Source organism: Schistocerca cancellata, chromosome 7 (assembly GCF_023864275.1).
Source record: "Schistocerca cancellata isolate TAMUIC-IGC-003103 chromosome 7, iqSchCanc2.1, whole genome shotgun sequence".
NCBI classification, from domain to species: domain Eukaryota; kingdom Metazoa; phylum Arthropoda; class Insecta; order Orthoptera; family Acrididae; genus Schistocerca; species Schistocerca cancellata.
Window position 1 is genome coordinate 203,651,719 of NC_064632.1, and position 20,663 is coordinate 203,672,381.

Sequence of the window (20,663 nt, forward strand, 5' to 3'; positions counted from 1 at the left end):
CGGGGCCATGAAGTGGTTTACACTGACGGCTTAATGGGTGATGGTCACATAGGCTTTGCGTATGTTCATGGAGGACATATTGAACAGCACTCCTTACCAGATGGCTGCAGTGCTCTTGAGCACATCGGCTCATGCCCTGGTGAGTCATTTCTCCTGTGTACTGACTCCTTAAGCAGCCAACAAGCTATCGACAGTGCTGCCCTCGCCAACCTTTGGTAGCATCCATTCAGGAGTCCATCTATGCCCTGGAATGATCCCGTTGTTTAGTGGTGCTAGTGTCGACCCAGGACTTGTCGGAATCCCAGGCAACGAACTTGCCGACAGGCTGGCCAAACAGACTACACAGAAACCGCTTCTGGTGATGGGCATCTCCGAAACTGACCTGTGTTATGTTGTACGCCGCGGAATTTTTCGGCTTTGGGAGACAGAATGGCATAACAGTATACACAGCAACCTGTGTGTCATTAAGGAGACTATGAATGTGTGGCAGTCTTCCATGCGGTCTTCTTGCAGGGAATCAGTTGTCCTGTGCTGGCTCCGCATTGGCCATATGTGGCTAATGCATGGTTAACTCCTCCACCGTGAGGACCCACCGCAGTGTTGCTGTGGCTTACCAATGACAGTCGTCCACCTCTTCCTGGACTGCCCACATTTAGTTGCTCTGCGGCATACTTTTAACTTTCCCAGCACCCTACCTTCGGTGTTGAGTGACAACGCCTCAACAGCAGCTTTAGTTTTATGTTATATTCCTGAGGATGGGTTTTATCATTTGATCTAAGTTTTAGCGCATGTGCTTTGTCCCTCTGTGTCCTCCACCCTAGTGCTTTTGGGATAGAGGTTTTAATGTGTTGCATAGTGGCTGGCTTCTCCTTTTTATTCTCATGGTCAGCCAGCCATGGTAATCTACTCTCTTGTTTTGATCTCTTCTATGTGTTTCTTGCGTCTCTCTGTGGTTTTCTTGTCCGATTTTGTCCATTTTAGTGTTTTTTGCCCTTCTGTCATTCTTGTCGTTTTCTCCTTCTTCCAGCTATGTTTTGTATGTCTTGATTGTTTTACTCCCATCCTTGTGGAGTTATTTTAATTGGAATGAGGGACAGATGACCTAGCAGTTTGGTCCCTCCTTCCCTCTTTTAAACCAACCAACAACCAACAGAACAGTTCCTCCTGGTCAAATGATGGATTAGGGCCCATGGGGAGCCAGGACAGAGAATCTGCAATGTGGGATGAAAGTGGGTCTCATTGTTGTATAAGGATAAATACAATGAATGACTTCATCCAGTAGGGATGCTGATGGGCTAAACAGGGAAACCAAGGGCTTATGGTCAGTAATAAAATGAAATGTTGCACCATACAGGAGCTAAACAGGGAAACCTTGGGCTTATGGTCAGTAATAAAATGAAATTTTGCACCATAAAATAACACATGAAATTTTTAAAAGCATTGATGATAGCAGCAGCAGCTTGTTTTTCCACCTGAGTATAATGTTGCTAAGACGAGCTGAGTGTTTTCGATGCAAAGGCAATAGGCTGTTTGGAGCCATATGAATAGTGATGGACCAGGACCACCACCACCCCGTACTGTGACACATCTGTGGCCAGGACCAGATGCTTGCTGGGTTGAAATATGGCAGGACATGGCACTGAGTGAAGACTATCAATAAGCTGCACAAAAGTGCACCCACAGACTGCAGACCAAATAAAAAGGAGCACTTTTCAAAGCAACAGATGCAAGGATGGGTGGCAGTAGCCACTCTGGGAATAAACTTGTGATAGCATGCTACTCTCCTGAGGAATGCCTTAAGTTCCTGTAAAGATGTATTGGGCATAATCATAAAGACAGTAACATGTTGTTCCATGGGATGTATGCTGTGCTGAGAAATTTCATGAACCAAATAGACAATGGAGGACTGGAAAAAGTGAGAATCAGTGGTATTACATTTGAGGTCTGTAACAGTAAACAAAGAACAGAGGTTACGTTGGTGATCCTCTGTGGTATTACCTGTCACGTTGATATCATCAAATAGTAATACAATGAGGGACAAATATCATAACTTGTTCTGAAAAATGTTGAAAGATGGAAGGTGCACTAGCGAACAAAAACATTAGCAGTTGATACTAATAGAGGCAAAAAGGTGTATTAACTGCAGGCAACTGTTATGATGAAACTTCCTGGCAGATTGAAACTGTGTGCCAGACCGAAACCCAAACTCAGGACCTTGGCTTTTCGCAGGTAAGTGCACTACCATTTGAGCTATCGAAGCACGACTCACGGCCTGTCCTCACAGCTTTACTTCCACCAGTATCTTGTCTCCTACCTGTTAAACTTCACAGAAGCTCTCCTGCGAAATTTGCGGAAGTAAAGCTATGAGGATGGGTCGTGAGTCGTGCTTGGATAGCTAAGATGGTAGAGCACTTGCCCGCGAAAGGCAAAGATCCTGATTTCTAGTCTCGGTCCAGCACACAGTTTTAATCTTCCGGGAAGTTTCATATCGGTGTACACTCCATTGCAGAGTGAAAATTTCATTCTGGAATGTCAATGGACTCCAAAGATAGGTTTCAGCCAAGTTGATCTTTGAAAGAATTGCCCCCCCCCCCCCCCCCCCCCCCCCGCCCCCAGCAAACTTCGTGAACAACTCCTCTGGGCAAAGGAGGAAGTAACGATCGATGACTGCCAGTGAAGTAATAATGACTTTGAAGTTATCACAGAGCTGAAGCAGACCGTACAGCTTCTTTACAATCACTAAGGGTATAGCCCATTCATTGAGGAAGTTGGTCTAATCACTCCCAATGATACATAGTTGTCCATCTATGTCTTAACATGGTCACATAAAGCTACTGGCACTGGCTGCACCTGAAAAAATGTGAGGGCGGGCAGAGAGTTTGAGAGTGATGTGTGCTGTAAAATTGCTTCCACAACCTAACCTCAGGGCAAACAGATCCGAAAGCTCAGAACACAAGGAATCGAATTTGTGACTGCACTGCATCTAAATGGAAATACCAAAAATAGCAAAGGTTCTAATCTGAACAGCTACTGTTAACCACAAATTAAGTAACTGAAAGTACAACTGACCTGTAAATTGTGTCGGTCATAAAGTGGCCAAGAATAGGAATCTGTTGTTTGTTATCACTTACCAGTTGACACTCAACACGTACCAATGGTGGGAACCATAATGTAATATAATTCTGAGAGTTGAGTAGGACACCATGGCCCCTGTGTCAACTTCCAGAATTAATGGTTGATCCATAACCCGAACAGGCCATGAAGACCCCACAGCATTGACTGGCCGCCATGTCATCCTCAGTCCATATGCGTCACTGGATGCGGAGTCCATAGGTGTCACTGGATGCGGATATGGAGGGGCATGTGGTCATCACACCACTCTCCCAGTCGTATGTCAGTTTCCGAGACTGGAGCCACTACTTCTCAATCAAGTAGCTCCTCAGTTTGCCTCACAAGGGCTAAGTGCTCCCCACTTGCCAACAGTGCTCGACAAACCGGATGGTCACCCATCCAAGTGCTAGCCCAGCCTGACAGCACTTAACTTCGGTGATCCGATCCATTGGATCCATCACTCACACTTCCATGAAAAGTTGGTTCTAGCTTGCAGAATGTGGCAAACACATTGACGGAATGTTATGAATATCAACATACATAGATTCCTGCAATGACTCCTGAGGGGATAGGGTTTATAGATAGGCATACCTCTGCTGTGTGAATTTTTCTTTCTTTCTTTTGTTTTTCTTTTTAACGTTTATGGTGAGAGGCTCTCTGCATGGGACAGGTTGCCCACTTGTGCTGTATGAAACGAGCGTCACAAAGAAAATGGTGTTCACTGTTCTTGCTTCTGACAACATGTTTGTCAATGTCAGCCAGTGGCTTGTTTGTACTGCAGCTACGTCCTCTTTCCCCCAGCACACTAGGCTCCATTTTCCGGGGCTGCATCCTGTCAACAGTGGTGACATCAGTCCAGGCCTCTAGTTGGTGGCGCGTGTTGTGGGAGTCCTCAAACGACTGTGCATAGTATTCATTTCAAAATCTTTTCATATTTAGGGTCCTCAAATTGAATGACATGTTGACACATCTCCTTAACTGTGGTGGAACAGATGATTGCATCTCTGACCATGGTGTCCACATAAGACTCCTGAGAGTTAGCTGTGACCAACCAACACTTTCAAGTGAGGCTGTGGAGCTCGACTCTTCAAGCCTGATGTGACTGCTGCGACAGTTAGTGACATTGGTAGAATTCAACACACAGAAGTGTATGCTTTTGGTGATAAGACGAGAGTAAACTAGACATGTCGTAAAGTGACATTGGTTCTTGTGGAGAAACTAATTGGCACAGTGAATGATATATAAATGAGGGTTTCACGATAAGAAAAGAGCCTTACAGTCCTCTGCGTTGGCCCCCAGAACACCATGAAATGTTCATGAAGCTGCTTCTTGTAAATGCCCCATGCTTCCATGGATTCATCTTGGGGGGACAGCGGCAGGTGAGCCTGGGTCAGTGTTGTCAACAACCATTTCAACACAGCTGTGTGTGCTTGCTTGCGTGCTGTTGTTGCTAGATATGACTGGAGTAAAGCCTCCATGGAAGAGCCGTATGACAGAAAAACTACAGAATCTGTAGCACATGAAAGTTTCAACCCTTGAGATTGACATTTATGCTCTAAGTTGAAACATGAGGAAATACGCAGTTGTAAAAGAGATACAGTTTATTGGGTCATGGAGTGAAGTCAACAAGAATACAAGAAAGTAGTTTACACGTCTCGAACTGATGGCTGTGGAGGTCTGTGCATGCCCTTACAAAGATGCTGTCCATGTCAGGTGTCGCTGGTGTAGTGCTGTGCGCACGTGGTGGACCTGGTGGATGATGGTTGATGGACAGGCTGCTCCAAGCAACCATCTTGAGTAGTTGCAGGTGTGCCGTTTGAATGTTGGCACATCCTACGCTTGCTGTAGTGGCCCATTTTATGTCTGCTGTGGGAAGTAGGTGGAGTAACTGGCAGGTGATTGGGCGTTAAGAATATTGTTAAATTGCATAGTTTCAGAAGTTTTAATCTGGATGTAAATGTACTCAGTAAACTAACTTCCTGATGAATTTATGTCATGAAATGAGTCTGCTTTTTCATTCTCAGTTTGCAGCAAACATTAACTCCTAAATGTTATTTGTTTCTGGCAGTAATGATCAGTTTCAACCGACAAACTGCCTATTGGCTTCTGTCTCAGGTTCTTCGGCCGACACTCATCTGATGATTTTACTGACATTTCGCCAACACAAGTGGCTGGCATTGTCAGAGCTTCACCCTCCATTGCCGGTGGTGAACTGGATGGGTGAAGCTTTGACAATGGCAGCCACTCGTGTTGGCGAAACATCAGTAAAATCATCAGATGAACGTTGGCCGAAGAACCGGAGACATAAGCTAATAGCCAGTTTGTCAACAAGTGGCCACGAAAGCCTTAACAATTTTGGTTTCAACTGAACTGAGATAAACACAATCACTCGTGTCATGTCTCACACGATACAGGGTCTTACGTAACATATGTAGCTAATCCAAGAACAGCACTTGTTTGTTAACTTTTTTTGTTTTCCTTTTATTTCAGTGATACTTTTTTTTTATGAAAGAAAAAAAGTCTTCCAGCCTGGTGCAAGCATTTTAATTTTATAACACTGTTTTGATTGCATGTGAGTTCCACTGCTTGTTCCATAAAAAAATAGGATTCAGGAATTCCATGTCAGTGGCACAAACCAGTATCTATGGAGTCAGTCCTTTTTATGTATAGGTATACTGTAGTTGTGTTAATCAAGATAATGCTTATACTGTAATGTCACTGTTAATGTTTGTATTAAAATTAAAGGCAAATTTCAATGTGTTCCACAAATTTTTCAGGAAGCAAAAGATGCAAAGATTCTGGAAGCAAGAATATTTGCGAGCGAGAGTGGAACAGGTGTTGCTGTACTAACATCTTCCTATCGCATATTTTTAGTCAACAGTGTACTTGAACCAAAGGTCTACAGACTTCCAGAAATTCCTGGTAATAATTTTATTCTAATGAAACATTTTGCTGTGTTTGAAAGCAGTTTTGTGTGTGTGTGTGTGTGTGTGTGTGTGTGTGTGTGTGTGTGTGTGAGACAGACAGAGAGAGAGAGAGAGAGAGAGAGAGAGAGAGAGAGAGAGAGAGAGAGAGAGCGGATAGAAGAGAAGATAGAGGAGAAGAGGAGGGGTGGGGGGGGGGCAGTGGGAGACTGAGGTTCACGTCCCCATACATGCAGGTCCAGATTTGTGCTAAGAAAATGAGGGGAAAGAAAACTGAAAATAAAGATGTTAATGAAATGCATCTTCATTTGATGTGGGTATATTGGAAACTTGTCAGTTAAACATTGGTGCTGTGAACAATAGCAGCAGAAAAGTGCCCCCCAGTAATTCTTATGTTTACATGATTTTTCTTGTCTTTAAGAATTAGTATGAACTCAGCTAGTTTTGTTTATGTATTTACTTTATGTCTTTGATGTACCTCCTTTATAATTGTACTGGAACCATCTCCTGTTTGCTTTGAGATGGAAGATTGTGACTCACTGTGATTGTTGTGAAGGTTTGTTGCAGCACATTTTCATTATGACATAGGACCAGTTAGCAACTTAGCTTTAAAACCATTGGTATATAATTATTATTCACAATATTCTAAGTTTTACATTTTTTCACTATTGGTAAGCAGTTTTTATTACTCTTGAGCAAGTATAGATTGTTATCTACATTCTTCACATCTTACATTTACTACAGTCAGTCATACTTATCAGTCTTGTTTTATGTACTATTACCAAAATGTTTGCAGATGTATATTCTTATCAAAAGTTTCAAGAAATGACTTAACTGTAGTTTACAGAATATGAGACACACTTTATTCTTTGAAAAATTGCCTCCAAAATTCAGATGCGTCTTTACTCAAAAATTAATATAAACAAGTACGGCATTTGATTTAAAATTGCTACCAATCGTAAAAATGGCCATATAGTTGATACTGCTGGAAACCTATCTCTGTCTGGCAACATTGGGTTCAACATGCAGCAGCAGTCTACGAATATGATGAACATAGGTTGCAGGAATTCATGAGCTTGCTAATGATGTCTCCTTCTTGCCCCACCATGACAAACCCAGAATACTATGTAGCATCATTCCCATCTACAGTCCCAATGAATTTGAACTGGAAGTTTTTTTGAATGATTTTGTGAGGTCTTTAGCTGCTATTCTCTTTGTTTTATGTACAATTGTACAATTTCGGCCTAGATCATTTCCGGATATCTAAAACGGAAGCATTATACATTGCATATGTTAGTGACACTTGTGATTTTGACATAGGTACAAATCACTTCTGCAGATATACGAGGTACATTATAACTTACTTTATGGATGATTCTTTCGTAGTATTGGGTCAGTCCGTATGAAGTGGTCCAGTGATGGTTGCTTGACCATTTTTAAATATTTTAATTTTTTTACATGTCATTGCCCTATATTTGAGAAGTTCAAAACAGTTTTTAAAAATAATTTATCTCGCACCTTTACTGGATGGTGACCACTTTTATTTCTAGGTGTGCGACGATTTTTCAGTCTGGAGACATTAGCGAAAATTTGAAGATCTCTGCACTGGGTTAAGTTACAACATTGCAATTGACGTGATTGTTTTTAGAAAAGTGTCCTCTACAACATTGTCTATTACACAAAATACGCTAAATTAAAAAATAATCAGTCTAAATGACCTCCAAAGTTTGGTATCGAAATTTTCAAAAATCCACTTGTTAGGCCCAAATATAACAAACAAGGAGTGATTTATGAGAGTCTATTTTTTCCTATAGTTAGATATCATACACTACTAGCCTCATATAGAGCAAGAACGCTTATAAACGTTTCCTTAATTTTTTATGAATTTTTGAAATTTGAAAATTCTCATTTTTTGTAAAGTTTGGGGTTATTGTCTCAGATGGGACTGAATATAAAAATATGATTTTTGCACAGTTTGTACACCTATGTGATAGCAGCATACTGTAAAAATTTCAACATTGATATCTGACTGTGAACTAAGATATGAAGTTTTGAAAATGAGGAAATAATTCACATTACTCTACAAATGATCTTAGGGGAGTTGCCTATTTAAATGGTTTATTGTTTCATTGTAATAAAATTTAATTGTGACATATATTTAGTTAACACTATCACCCAATATTCATTTAGTTTATTTATTTTTAATATTGCAATATTAAACAATAGGAGCTTTTGCTTTTGTTCTGTGGTAATAAAAATGCCCATTGATGTTTAGGTTTATTGTCAATAAAGAAGTACATTATTGCTGGGTGTGGCATTGTAGAAGTACAAGGGCTATCCACAAAGTAAATTACATTTTGGAATTAAAAATAAATAAAGTATTGGAAATTTTTTTTATTATATACAGATGAAAGCCACACTTAAATGCTACTTTTCTACATAGTTGCCATTTAAATTAAGGCACTTATCGTAGTGATGGACGAGCTTGGAAATTCCTTCATTGTAAAATTCGGCTGCCTGTGCCTTCAACCACGTGGTTACCTCTTCTTGAAGCTGTGCGTTGTCATCAAAACGCTGCATAGCCAACCACTTCTTCATTGCTGGGAATAAGTGGAAGTCGCTCGGTGCCAGGTCGGGACTGTACGGCGGATGAGGAAACAACTCCCACTTAAAAGATTCGAGAACTTCACGAGTGGCATTTGCCGTGTGGGCCTGGGCATTGTTGTGAATCAGCAAGATCTTTGAGGCCAAATTTCCCCTGCACTTGTTTTGTATTGCTCTTCTGAGGTTGTGCAGAATTTGGCAATACCTTTGAGAGATTATTGAAGTGCCTCTTTCCAGGAAATCCACAAAAATCACACCTTTTCTGTCCCAAAAGACAGTCGCCATCACCTTCCTTGCCAACATTGTCTGCATGCATTTCTTGGGTTTTTGGGGGGAATTTGTGTGCCCCCGCTGCATTGACTGCAATTTTGTCTTGCAGCTCACATGCTTAATCCATGTTTCGTCACCAGTAACGATGCAATCGAGTAATGAGTCGCCATCTTTCTCATAAGTGTCCAAAAACGTTAACGCTGCAGCCATTCGCTGATTTTTGTGAATCTCTGTCAAGATTTTTAGTATCCATCTTGCAGAAAACTTGTGGTAACCAAGCTTTTCGGTAATGATTTCGTGCAACAAACTTCGTGAAATTTGTGGAAAACTCATAGAGAGTTCCATTATTGTGAAATTACGGTTTTCGCGGACCGCGGCATTGACTTTTTCGACAAGTTCGGCAGTCACTATGCTGGGTCTTCCACTTCGCTCTTCGCCGTGAACATTAGTTCGGCCATTTTGAAATTTTATGACCCATTGACGCACTCCACCTTCAGTGATTATGTTGTCCCCATACACTTCACAAAGCTGCCGATAGATTTCTATTGGTGTACAATTGTTTTGCAGTCAGAAACCTTATTACAGCACACACTTCACACTTCGCGGCATTTCAAACTGTCACAGTAACTCAACAGAGTACAGTACGAACTCTCACTAGCATGGCAGGATGCCGACTGAGCGGCGGAATGCCATGTCACCAAGATGGCCGCACTAGCCCTGCCCCTAATGGACACAAACGAAAACGTAATGTACTTTGTGGATAGCCCTCGTACATTATTGCTGGGTGTGGCATTGTTGTAGCTGTCTGTTCTGAAACCTCTATTAGAGTGGATGTACATACTTCATCGAGAGTGTAGAATGTGTTATGTGCTTTGTTCTGTGTGTAATTTTTAATTAATTTTGAGGGATTAACTGGAATGCAGTAACATGGATGAACAGTGCTCTGTTGGACAGATAGCAAGTGAAGTGTGTCACAAAGCAGTTTACAGTTCAGTTGCAAAAAACTTCAAAAATGTCAATGGCTTTGATGAAGTTAGACAAACGGTGTTTAAACTTTGAGTAAATTCTTCTATAACATCAGTGTATGAGTATCACGAGAAAAAATATGTTCTAAAGTACAACCACATTTTTGGAAGAAAGTGCTGTGATCCATTTAAAGTTCATAAAAAGCCTATTACTAAAGGTTTGAGGGAAATAAAACTTGACCATTTGTCCTTGTTATGTGAGAGTGAAACAGCTTCCCAAGTGAAACGTAATGTGATTCCTGGAAATTCCCTGTGCCCAAATTGTTACTAAAAATATTTGTTGTGAATCCAGAACCAGAATCATGTAACCTTGTTAATAACATTTATATTCCTAATGAGGAAGCTGTTAGTATATTGGACTTTGCTTGTTCTCAGTTAGACGTATCTCTTGCTTCAAAAATAATAAAATTAAGTAGCAGAAAAAGAAAAGCAGCTATTGAAAATAAGGTACAACAAATTTCAGACTAAATTAGAAAAGACTTGGAATTATGCTTTAATAATACAGATACCAACATTATTTCTAAAGAAGAAGAAAACCTACCACCAGCATCATCTGACACTGAATATTTGAGCTTAATAGAGAAATTAAAAATTGAATGTTCAGTGACATCTGAAGAGGACAAAGTTAAAATTTTAAGTTTGCTCCCTGACTCATGGTCAAGAGGAAAATAAAGTTCATGAATCCAAGGTCTCTCATCGTTTGGTTAAACTAACCTGAAAATTAGTGAAAGAGCAAGGGATTCTTCCAGTTTTAGGGAAGAAGAAAGGAGTAGGTATAAGTGAGGAAACAATTAAAAAGATCCAGCAATTTTTTGAAGATGATGAAAGCAGTAGAATGTGCCCAGGTTGCAAAGATAGCAAAAGAGTTGTTATAAATGGAGTTAAAGTAACAAAGCAGAAACGACTAGTGCTGTCAAATTTAAATGAACTTTATGTAACTTTCAAAAATTCTCATCCTGAATGCAAAATTAGAAGGTAAAAATTTTTCGACTTCCTCCCTAAGTGGTGTATTTTGGCTGGATTCACAGGGACATCAAAATGTCAAATTGATGATTGCAGGTGCAAAACTCAGTGATATTAACTACAAAGAGTTACTAAATTTAATGGTCTGTGACACTAACAGTTATGACTGCATGATGAGTTTGTGTAATAAATGCCCTGGTAAGGAAACCATTATAGAATTGTTTCACGAATATGATGAGGAAATGCCAGAGAGTATTACCTTCAAACAGTGGGACACAACTGACAGGGCAGAAATGACAACAGAGGTTAAATCTCAGGAAGAGTACTTGGAAACTTTAACTGATAACTTATAAAAACTCAGAAGTCACCACTATGTTTCTAAAATCCAAAGTAAGTTTTTGAAAGACAAAAAAGCACAACTTCATGAAACTGAATGCATAGTGCTAGCTGATTTTTCAGAAAATTTCACATTTGTGATTCAGGATGCAATACAAAGGTACCACTGGTCAATGACCAGACAACAGTGCATCCATTTATTCTCTACTTTAAAAATGAGAATGATAAAGTTCGCAGTTCTTAAATTTTCATTCTAAGCGACTACTTGGAGCACAACACTTTGGCTGTACGTGTTTCAAAATTATTATTATTATTATTAAGCATTACAATCCATGAAGGCTTTTTGCTGCAGAATGGACAATGTTGAACCACTTTGCTCTGTCTTTACAAGTAATTTGCCACTGTCTGTCATGTCCTAGTTTTCTGAGATCGTCTTGAATATTGTCCAAGTATCTCATGCGTGGGCGTCCAAGAGGTCGTCTTCCGGTGGGAATCTCTTCAGTCACTTTCTTGATGGTCCTGTTTGGTGGTGCTCTGATGACATGCCCTATCCATTTCAGTCTTTTGGCTTTAATTTTGGCCACTATATCGGAGTCTTTATATAATTTGTAAATTTCATTGTTATTTAGCAATCTCCATTCATCACTGATCCTATCTCTTATGGGTCCAAATATTTTTCTCAAAATTTTTCGTTCAAATACTCTTAATCTGTTTTCCTCTTTTTTTGTGAGAGTCCAGGTTTCAGATCCATAGGTGAGTACTGGTATAATCAATGATTTGTATACTTGTAGTTTGGTGTTCCTAGATATTAACTTACTTTTGAAAACTGTCAAGAGACTATAGTAGCATTTATTAGCCTTCTGAATTCGTGATTCTATTTCAGTTTTTATGGAGTTGTCAGAGGTTACTATTGTACCAAGGTAATTAAATTCATTTGTCTTTGTGAAAGCTGTGTTATTAATTTGCAGTACATTATTATTTGATGGATAGCGGGATAAGATAAAGTACATTGTTTTGTCTGTATTCAGCTGGAGGCCTGTGCCATTTGTGGCTTTAATTAATTGTGCTGTAAGAAGCTTCAAATCATTCTCACTGTCAGATAATAATGCAATGTCATCGGCGTATGCTACAATGTTAATTTTGCTTTCCAGTTGTGCTCCAATTTGTAGTAGCTTTACTTTTTGGATTATTCTATTGATTACTATGTTAAAAAGAACTGGTGAGAGTGAATCCCCTTGTTTGACTCCAGTTTTAACCTCAAAGTCTTCAGAAAGTTTGCCAGCTACTTTTATTTTGTATTTTGAGTTTAAAGTGCAAGCTTTTATTAAATTTATCAATTTGTTAGGGATGCCAATCTGCCTCATGCACTTCCATAAATATTCCCTGTGTTTCAAAAGTATGTAAAAAATTACATAAAAGAAAATTTTCCCAAGGTTGAGAAGCTGATATATTTTTCAGATGGAAGTGGTAGTCAGTATAAGAACAAAAAGAATTTTTCAAATCTGTGTAACCACAAAGTAGACTTTGGGTTGGAGGCTGAATGGCACTTTTTTTGCATCTTGCATGGTAAAAATGCATGTGATGGAGTAGGAGGTTCAACAAAACGTGAAGTAAGTAAAGCCAGCCTACAAAGACCAACGACATACCAAATTCTCACAGTACAGGACATGTATGTCTTTTGCAAGGATAATATTAAAGACATTACCTATTTTCTGATCAAGAAAGAAGAAGTGGTTCTGCATATGAAAACAACACTTCAAACCAGATTTGAAAACTGTGTAGCAATAAAGGGAACAAGGCCTTTCCACAAATTCCTTGGCATTGCAGAAAACTTAGTTCGATGCTGTGTAACATCAGAAACCGAAATTTATGAGGATCATTGTATCAGTAAAATTACATCTCTGTCTTTAACACTGAATGACATAGTCGCATGTGTGTATGATGGACAGTGGTGACTTGCTGGCCCAAGAACATCATTCAAGAAATCTACTACTGACAAAGTTTGGATACCAATGGAAAAATATTTTAAGGAAACTTTCAGTGCTTGAACTTACCACAGCAACTGGGAGGTCTTATTATATATCACAGAAGCTGTCTGAAGAAATAAGTGTTCTTAGCATTCACCACGAGGTTTAGGAACAGTCGCATCTTGAAGGTTGTTAATTGAAAATATTTATTTTAAGTATGTCAGAATAATATAAATGTTAATTTCAGTGATGTTTCCACTTTTTGTATATAATTTAGTGCCTTACTTCAATAATAATTGATTATATCCTGCCAATATCACACATGAATGGGCAACAGCCATAAGATCTGTTGTAGAGTAATGTGAATTATCTCCTCAATTTCCAAAATTCATATATTTGTTCACAGTCAGATATCAATGTCGAAATTTTTACAGTATGTTGCTATCATATAGGTGTACAAACTGTGCAAAAATCATATTTTTATCTTCAGTCCCACCTGAGATAACTAATTGCTCTTAGATGAGGCTGGTAGTGTGTGATATCAAACTTAAGGAAAAAATAGACTCTCATAAATCACTCCTTGTTTGTTATTTTTAGGCCTAAAAAGTGGATTTTTGAAAATTTCAATACCAAACTTTGGAGCTCATTTTGACTGGTTATTTTTTAATTTAGCGTTTTTTGTGTAATAGACAATGTTGTAGAGGACACTTTTCAAAAAACAGTCATGTCAATTGCAATGTTGTAACTTAAGCCAGTGCAGAGATATTCATATTTTTCCTAAGGTCTCTAAACTGAACATCGTTGCGTGCTTACAAATAAAAATGGCTGCCATTCAGTAAATGTGAAAGGTAAATTTTTTGAACTTCTCAATTATAGGGTAACCACATACAAGATTAAAATATTTAAAAATGGTCAAGCAACCAACTTAATTTTTATTGGACCACTTCATTTGGATTTGACCCTATTTTATACCATGTATGACCTTACTCCTATGACATATTAAGCTCATAAAATAAATTGTACAGGTTTTCCTCTATTTTAGGACCATGTTACTTTCAAACAGTTGTTGCAAACCTAAAATATATAAGGTCCAGGTTGTAACATGTTCAGTCTTTCCCACTCGTCTCGTATAGAGTGTCTAAGGGATGCTGCATTCTCAGAATGCTATACAACAATTCAAACAAGTAACATTAGCAGTTTGATTTCTATAAAGCAGATTGACAATACTTAACTTTAATGTAGAAAGGTGTTGCAAGCAATGGATGACTTGCAACATAAATCCAAGTCCTTGCTATACACAATGTCCAAACAGTCAATGGATATGGATCACTACAATATGATATTGTAGTGCTCTCTGCTAGGCCATGCTAATCCTGTCTACTAATGTCCGGCTGAGGCTGGCAGGAGCGGCGCTTATATTTCCTTCGGCTAGAGGGTGCTCCTGTCGTGGTGCAGTCTTATTCCGTGCACCATTGGCCTACATCATTTCACCACCTTCTCCAGCCTTGTGTTCTTCATCTTTGTTCCAGCACTTGTGGTTACACCAGAACATTCCTCTCCCCCAAAGCGATGAACCATCATTTTGTAGAGAGTGCGACCACAGCGGGGGGATGCAGGAGTGTGGGCGCAACATTGGGCTGGAAGCTGTGGCTGCAGGGGACGTCAAGCTTCCAGCTGTACACCACCATTCGGCCTTCGCTTTGGTGGAAACACCCCTGGAAAATGACCAGAAGGGTTCTCATCCACCTCCTGCTGCCATGGACCGGATGATGCAGACGGCAACCACTGCGGTGTGGGCAGGTCCAGCTGCAGCGGTACTTCAAGAGAAGTAGGAGGCTCCGTCTCCATGGGGTCGTCCCACAGTGTTGTGATGACACCCTCTGGGGGCTGCTGTGGCTGCACTGTCCTCTGTGTGGTGAATCTGGGGGATGAGAGACTGAAAGATCATCGTATACATGACAGAGGTGAATTTGATTCTGATGGCGGCACTGCAAGCCATCTGGACCTGAAAGAAAATAGATGCAAGTGCCAAGTCGGCGGATGATCTCTCCTCAAGCCCACTGTGTTCTGCTGCTAAAAAACCCTGTAAAACACAATATTATGCAGTGTGAAGCAATACTTCTGGCCCTCCTTTGGCACCGGATGCAGAGGAGGGTGGAGCAGTTGGAGCAGTGTGCAATGGCAACGGCCGTGAAGCAATTCCACCGGCGATGGTCCATCTCATGGGTGCGAATGATATGAGATGAGAAATGTTGCAATGCTCGATCACTGGTGTGTGTGGAGCAAAGTTTGGCCATCTGCTGCTTGAAGGTTCTGACAGAAACATTCTGCTTCACCGTTTGACTGTGGATGGAGCGGTGCACTAGTCAGATGCTGTATGCCATTGTGTTCACAGAATGTTTCAAATGCATTTGACGTGAACTGAGGTCAATTGTCTGACACTATTACTTCATGTAAACCTAGGCAGAAAATCAATGACAAAACTGAATTGTGCTATGTGGCGTTGTCGAGTTCATTGGCACAAAAAAAGGAAACTTGCTATGTGAGTCAATCACAATCAACCGATGGGTCTTCCAAAAAGGTCCCACAAAGTATATATGCACACGTTGCCATGGTGATTGCAACTTAGGCCAGGCAGTGAACTTTTATGGTGGAGTGGACTGATTTTCCGCACTTGCATGACACTTTGACGTCATCTGTTCTATTGGGGCATCTAGACCCTGCCAAGTACAGTGTCGATGTTCTAACTGTTTCATACGAACAATCCTCCAGTGTCCTTGGTGAAGTAACTGCAACACTTCTTTTTGCAAAGCTTTAGGTATCAACACACGTGACTGTCCACTGTAATTTTGAACAAGAATCACACCTTTTTCTGTACAGTGAGGCTATGCTGATGTGCAAATCAGTCTGCACTGATTCTGTAAGAGGAAACGTCAACTACGGAGTTCTTTATGCTGTTCAGTGAGTGAGGCCAAGATGTCCAAATGTAATTGAGCAAAATGTTTAAATCGGAATTCGCTTCTGTGGCCTGTGCAATTTCCTTGTAGTTCAGCAGAAAAGACTGAAGCAATTCAGAATCCTGAGCATCGATGTGACAACAAGATGCAGCAGAGGTGTCAAAGTCTGTGTCAGAGTCAATTGAAAGGCATGAAATTGCGTCTGCATTTCCATTTTGAGCTGTCGGACAATACACAATCTTGTACTGGTATTGAGAGAACGACAAAGCCCATCATTGCAATTTTTGGGCAGTTTGTACAGGAACTGGTTTTGTCTGATGAAACGAGGACTGCAAAGGCTTGTGATCCCGTTACCGAGTAGAATTTTCTGCCATACAAATAGTGGTGGAATTTGGTCACACAATACACCATAGACAAAGCCTCTTTCTAAATTTGTGAATAGTTACACTGAGCTTTAGACAACACTTTTGATGTGAAAACAATAGGTCTGTCTTTATCACCAAGTCTGCACTGATTCTGTAAGAGGAAACGTCAACTTGCAGTACAACTGGCTTGTCAGGATCATAGTGAACTAAGCATCAATCACTGAGCAATGCATCTATAAGTTTTTGAAAAGCTACTTGGCACTCATCTGCCGAAGAAAAGGGGACATTCTTGCAACGCAATTGATGCAAAGGAGCTGCGATTTGTGCAGCATTCGGTATGAACCGAATATAATAGTTAATTTTCCCTCAAGCTGACTGTGATTCTGTGGTATTGTGAGGTACTGGCCAGTCTCTTATGGCTAACAAATGCGACTGAAGAGGATGTACACCTTGACTGTTTGTGACATGACCAAGATACTGCAACTCAGGTTTAAAAAAATCACACTTGTCCAGTCTACACTTTAGCCCTGCATCAGATAACACACCAAACGAAGTACCTAAATTTGCAATATGTTCTTCAGTTGTATGACCTGCTACTACAATAAATAGTTTGAACAGTTTGGCACTTGTGCAACAGCTGTTCCAAATATGATTGGAAAATGACGGGTGCGGAAGCACTGCCAAAAGGCAAACACAAATATTTAAACAAGCCCAGATGAGTATTTACTACACACACTTTTTGAGATTTGCCATCAAGTGGTATTTGAAGATATGCAACGCACTGATCAATTTTTGAGAAGTAGCATCCAGCGCCTAATTTGTCAATGAGATCTTCTGGGCATGGCAATGAATAAGTATCAATGACAGTTGGTGGGTTGACTGTAGACTTCAAGCCAACACAGAGGTGAATGTGACGTGAAGGTTTGTGGAACAAAACCAGTGGACTTGCCCAGTGACTAGCTGATATGGGCCCAATAACTCCATTATGTTGCAATTCTTTAATTTCAGCAGTAACTTGGCCCCCCAATGCAATGAGAACAGTTCTGGCTCAGCAAAATTTCAGCTGAGCATTGTGTTTCATGGTAATATGTGTAACAAAACTGTTAGCTTTGCATAAACCTTCAGAAAAGAGTTCCAGGAATTCTTTTAGCAAGCTAACTACAGTGTCTTTGGCATTGAATGCAGACACTGACAGCACATTGTCCTGAATGTTAAAGCTAAACAAATCAAAAGAATGAAGACCAAATATGTTCTCACAATCGCATGATTTGAGCACTCTAAAAGTCACTGTTCACTTATGCGAGCAATACATAGCAGGCAAAGTACATGTTCTGAGAACAGGAATGTCTTGTCCTCTATAAGCCATCTGTTGCATGCTAGTTTTAGGCAGGCACGGGGAGCCTAACAGTTCATATGCATGATGATTGAGCAATGTGACAGGGGCATCTGTGTCCAACTGAAATTTCACACATTTCCCAAAAATAGGTAAATGAACATAAAATTTGTTTGACTGGCATATCATTGTAGATACTGAACGCTTGCTAGTTTTGCTATTGCCTGTTGCAGACTTTGAATATACTACATTAATTACATGGGTCTTGTGACTAGATTTTTGTGAGTGGGCCGAATTCTTATGTATGTTCTGTTGCAAACATACAGATTGCACATGTCCTTTCCTTCTACAAGTGCAACGCTGGGCTTGTCGGGAGGGTCAGTCTTGGTGTTTGTGCCGTGAATAACACCTAGGGCAAGACTTAATTCTGTTCGCCTGTGTAGCCACCTGTTTAGGGAACTGCTTATGGGTGTGGAACGTTGTTTATTCAGCGTGGCTAGTGCACACCACCGCTGCAGAATGTGGTGATCGCAAGCAAGGGACTCAACCTGTCAAATGGCTGGCTGCTCAAATTTAACAGCCAACAAGACACCGGAATTGTACTGATCTAAGAGTTGCACTACCTGCTGAAATGATGGATTGGACTGTTTCAAAAATCTGTTCTCTGAGTTTGACATCAGGTACATTGTACACGATTGCATCACACAACATAAAATCTGAATATAAAGCACCACAAGCACATTCGAATTTGCATTTCCTTGTCATTCCTTGAAAATCTGTTACCCACTCAAGATAAATTTGTTCTGACCATTTTTGCAATGAAAGAATTGATACCTAGCTGCTACCACATGCACTTGTCATTCATAATAGTTTGTTAGTGAGTCTGCCACTGCGTCGTAAACAAGTTCACTCAGAGTGGCGTTAAGAAAGAGTTTTGGAATTAATCTGAACACTGCATTTCCTACCGTAGATAATAGATATGGAAGTTTCACAGTACCTTGGACGTTGTGAGCTAGCATATAGGCATCAAACTGTTCACAAAACTGCCAGAAAGGTGATATAGCAGCTGTAGTAGCTGGTGATTGTTGTGTCAGGTGCGCAACGTTGGCCAGTAGCTGCTGCACTGTGTTGAGCAGTGTAGTGATTTGCTGTGTCTGAAACTGAGACATCTGCATTAGCTGTGTGACATCTAACACTTGCGGTGGTGGCACCTAAGCAGGGGGTGGGGCAGGTGTGTGGGGGGGGGGGGGGGGGGGGGCTTATTGGAAGACACAAATGCAACAAATAGACAAAAAAAAAAAAATGCAACGCCCACCTGAAAACACTTATTAGCAAAAATGACAAGAAGACTCGTCGCCAAAATGTTGAGTCCTCGTCACCAAATGTAGCGTCCTGCCCACTCATCTTGTATAGGGTGCCTAAGGGATGCTGCATTCTCGGAATGCTATAAAACAGTTCTAGTAAATAACATTAGTAGTTTTATTTCAATAAAGCAGATTGACAATACTTAACTTTGAAATAACAAAAGTGTCGCAAGCAATGGACGAGATGCAACATAAAACTGAGTCCTCGGCTATTTATAATGTTCAAGCAAGTTTGACATTCAGTTTGTGGATCATTATTAAGTGTGATCATAGCACTCTTTGCAGTACTTTCCACTAATGTCTGGCCAAGGCTGGCAGGAACAACGCTTATATTCGCTTCTTTCAGGGGTCACTCCTGTCATTGTGTGGTCCTTGTCAGCGGGCTATTGGCTGACATCACCACACCACCTTCTCTGGTCTTGTGTTCTTCCTCTTCATTATGGTGCTTGTGGTTACACCAGAACAGAACCTCCTAAACAAAAAAACACACATGAAATTTAATAAATCTACTGTGACGAAAACGCAGAAGAAGATAAACACTCTGTAGATGCGAATCATCTGAGAGCTGCTGCTTTACTGACTAGCTTACTAAATGAACAGACAGCTCTCTTCAAATCAAAACAAATGAGCAACTACTGCGCTACAGAATGAATGAATTTATGCTAGTTTTGCTCAGTGTATAGATTGAATAACATTGAGGATTTGCTATAACTCTTTCCCATTCACTTCTACACTAATGCTTCCCATTCATGTTCTTCAACTCTGTGCTTAATTAAAATATAAAGTTTCTTCTTTTTCTTTTTTTCTTTTTTAAGGTGATGATAACAGTGAATACCCAGTACATTACAGAGGGGAGGCAAATAAGGCTATAATTTTTTATACTTTACCTGACTCCTTTCTTGCGAAGTGAAATAATTACATTATCAGTCCAGTTTTGAGGAATAGTTGTTGTCTGCAGGCATTCCATAAATAATTTTGCAACATCTTTTCATATTACTTTTGCTCCAACATCCTGTATTTTCCTTAGCTTAATTTTGCTTCATCTTGGTATTGATAACATTCTTCTGTAGGCAGCTTTTCTTTCTTCATACCTTCAATTGTGTATATTCAGTAGTGTATTACTTCTGGAAGGTCATTATTCTCATTATGTATTTCTGATTCATGTCTGATACTATACCGACATTTAAAGAAATTTCAAATGCTTGTACATGTGTTAATATGCCAGCTGCCTTTTTAGCTTATGAAATGAGTTGTCGACCCAACATATGCTTCTGTTCATTTTTTCTCATACTAATTGTTTTCAATTGATTCTCTGGCAAAATTATCATAGCATCTTTTCATATTTATACATAATACTAAGAATATTGTTGGTATACCTAAACATTAACACGTGCAAATAAACTTTGTGAATGATGTGTAGTTAGCCATCAACGACAACTTTACG

General features: G+C 40.0%; 1 protein-coding gene across 1 annotated transcript in view; it reads left to right on the forward strand.

The window, feature by feature from the left end:
• Window positions 1-20,663, forward strand: part of LOC126092282 (vacuolar protein sorting-associated protein 16 homolog) — a 225,855-nt gene that overhangs the window by 40,884 nt on the left and 164,308 nt on the right. The window contains exon 3 of the mRNA XM_049907799.1: window positions 5,889-6,033. Coding sequence (XP_049763756.1) covers window positions 5,889-6,033 — 145 coding nt within the window. The remainder of the gene's footprint in view (window positions 1-5,888; window positions 6,034-20,663) is intronic.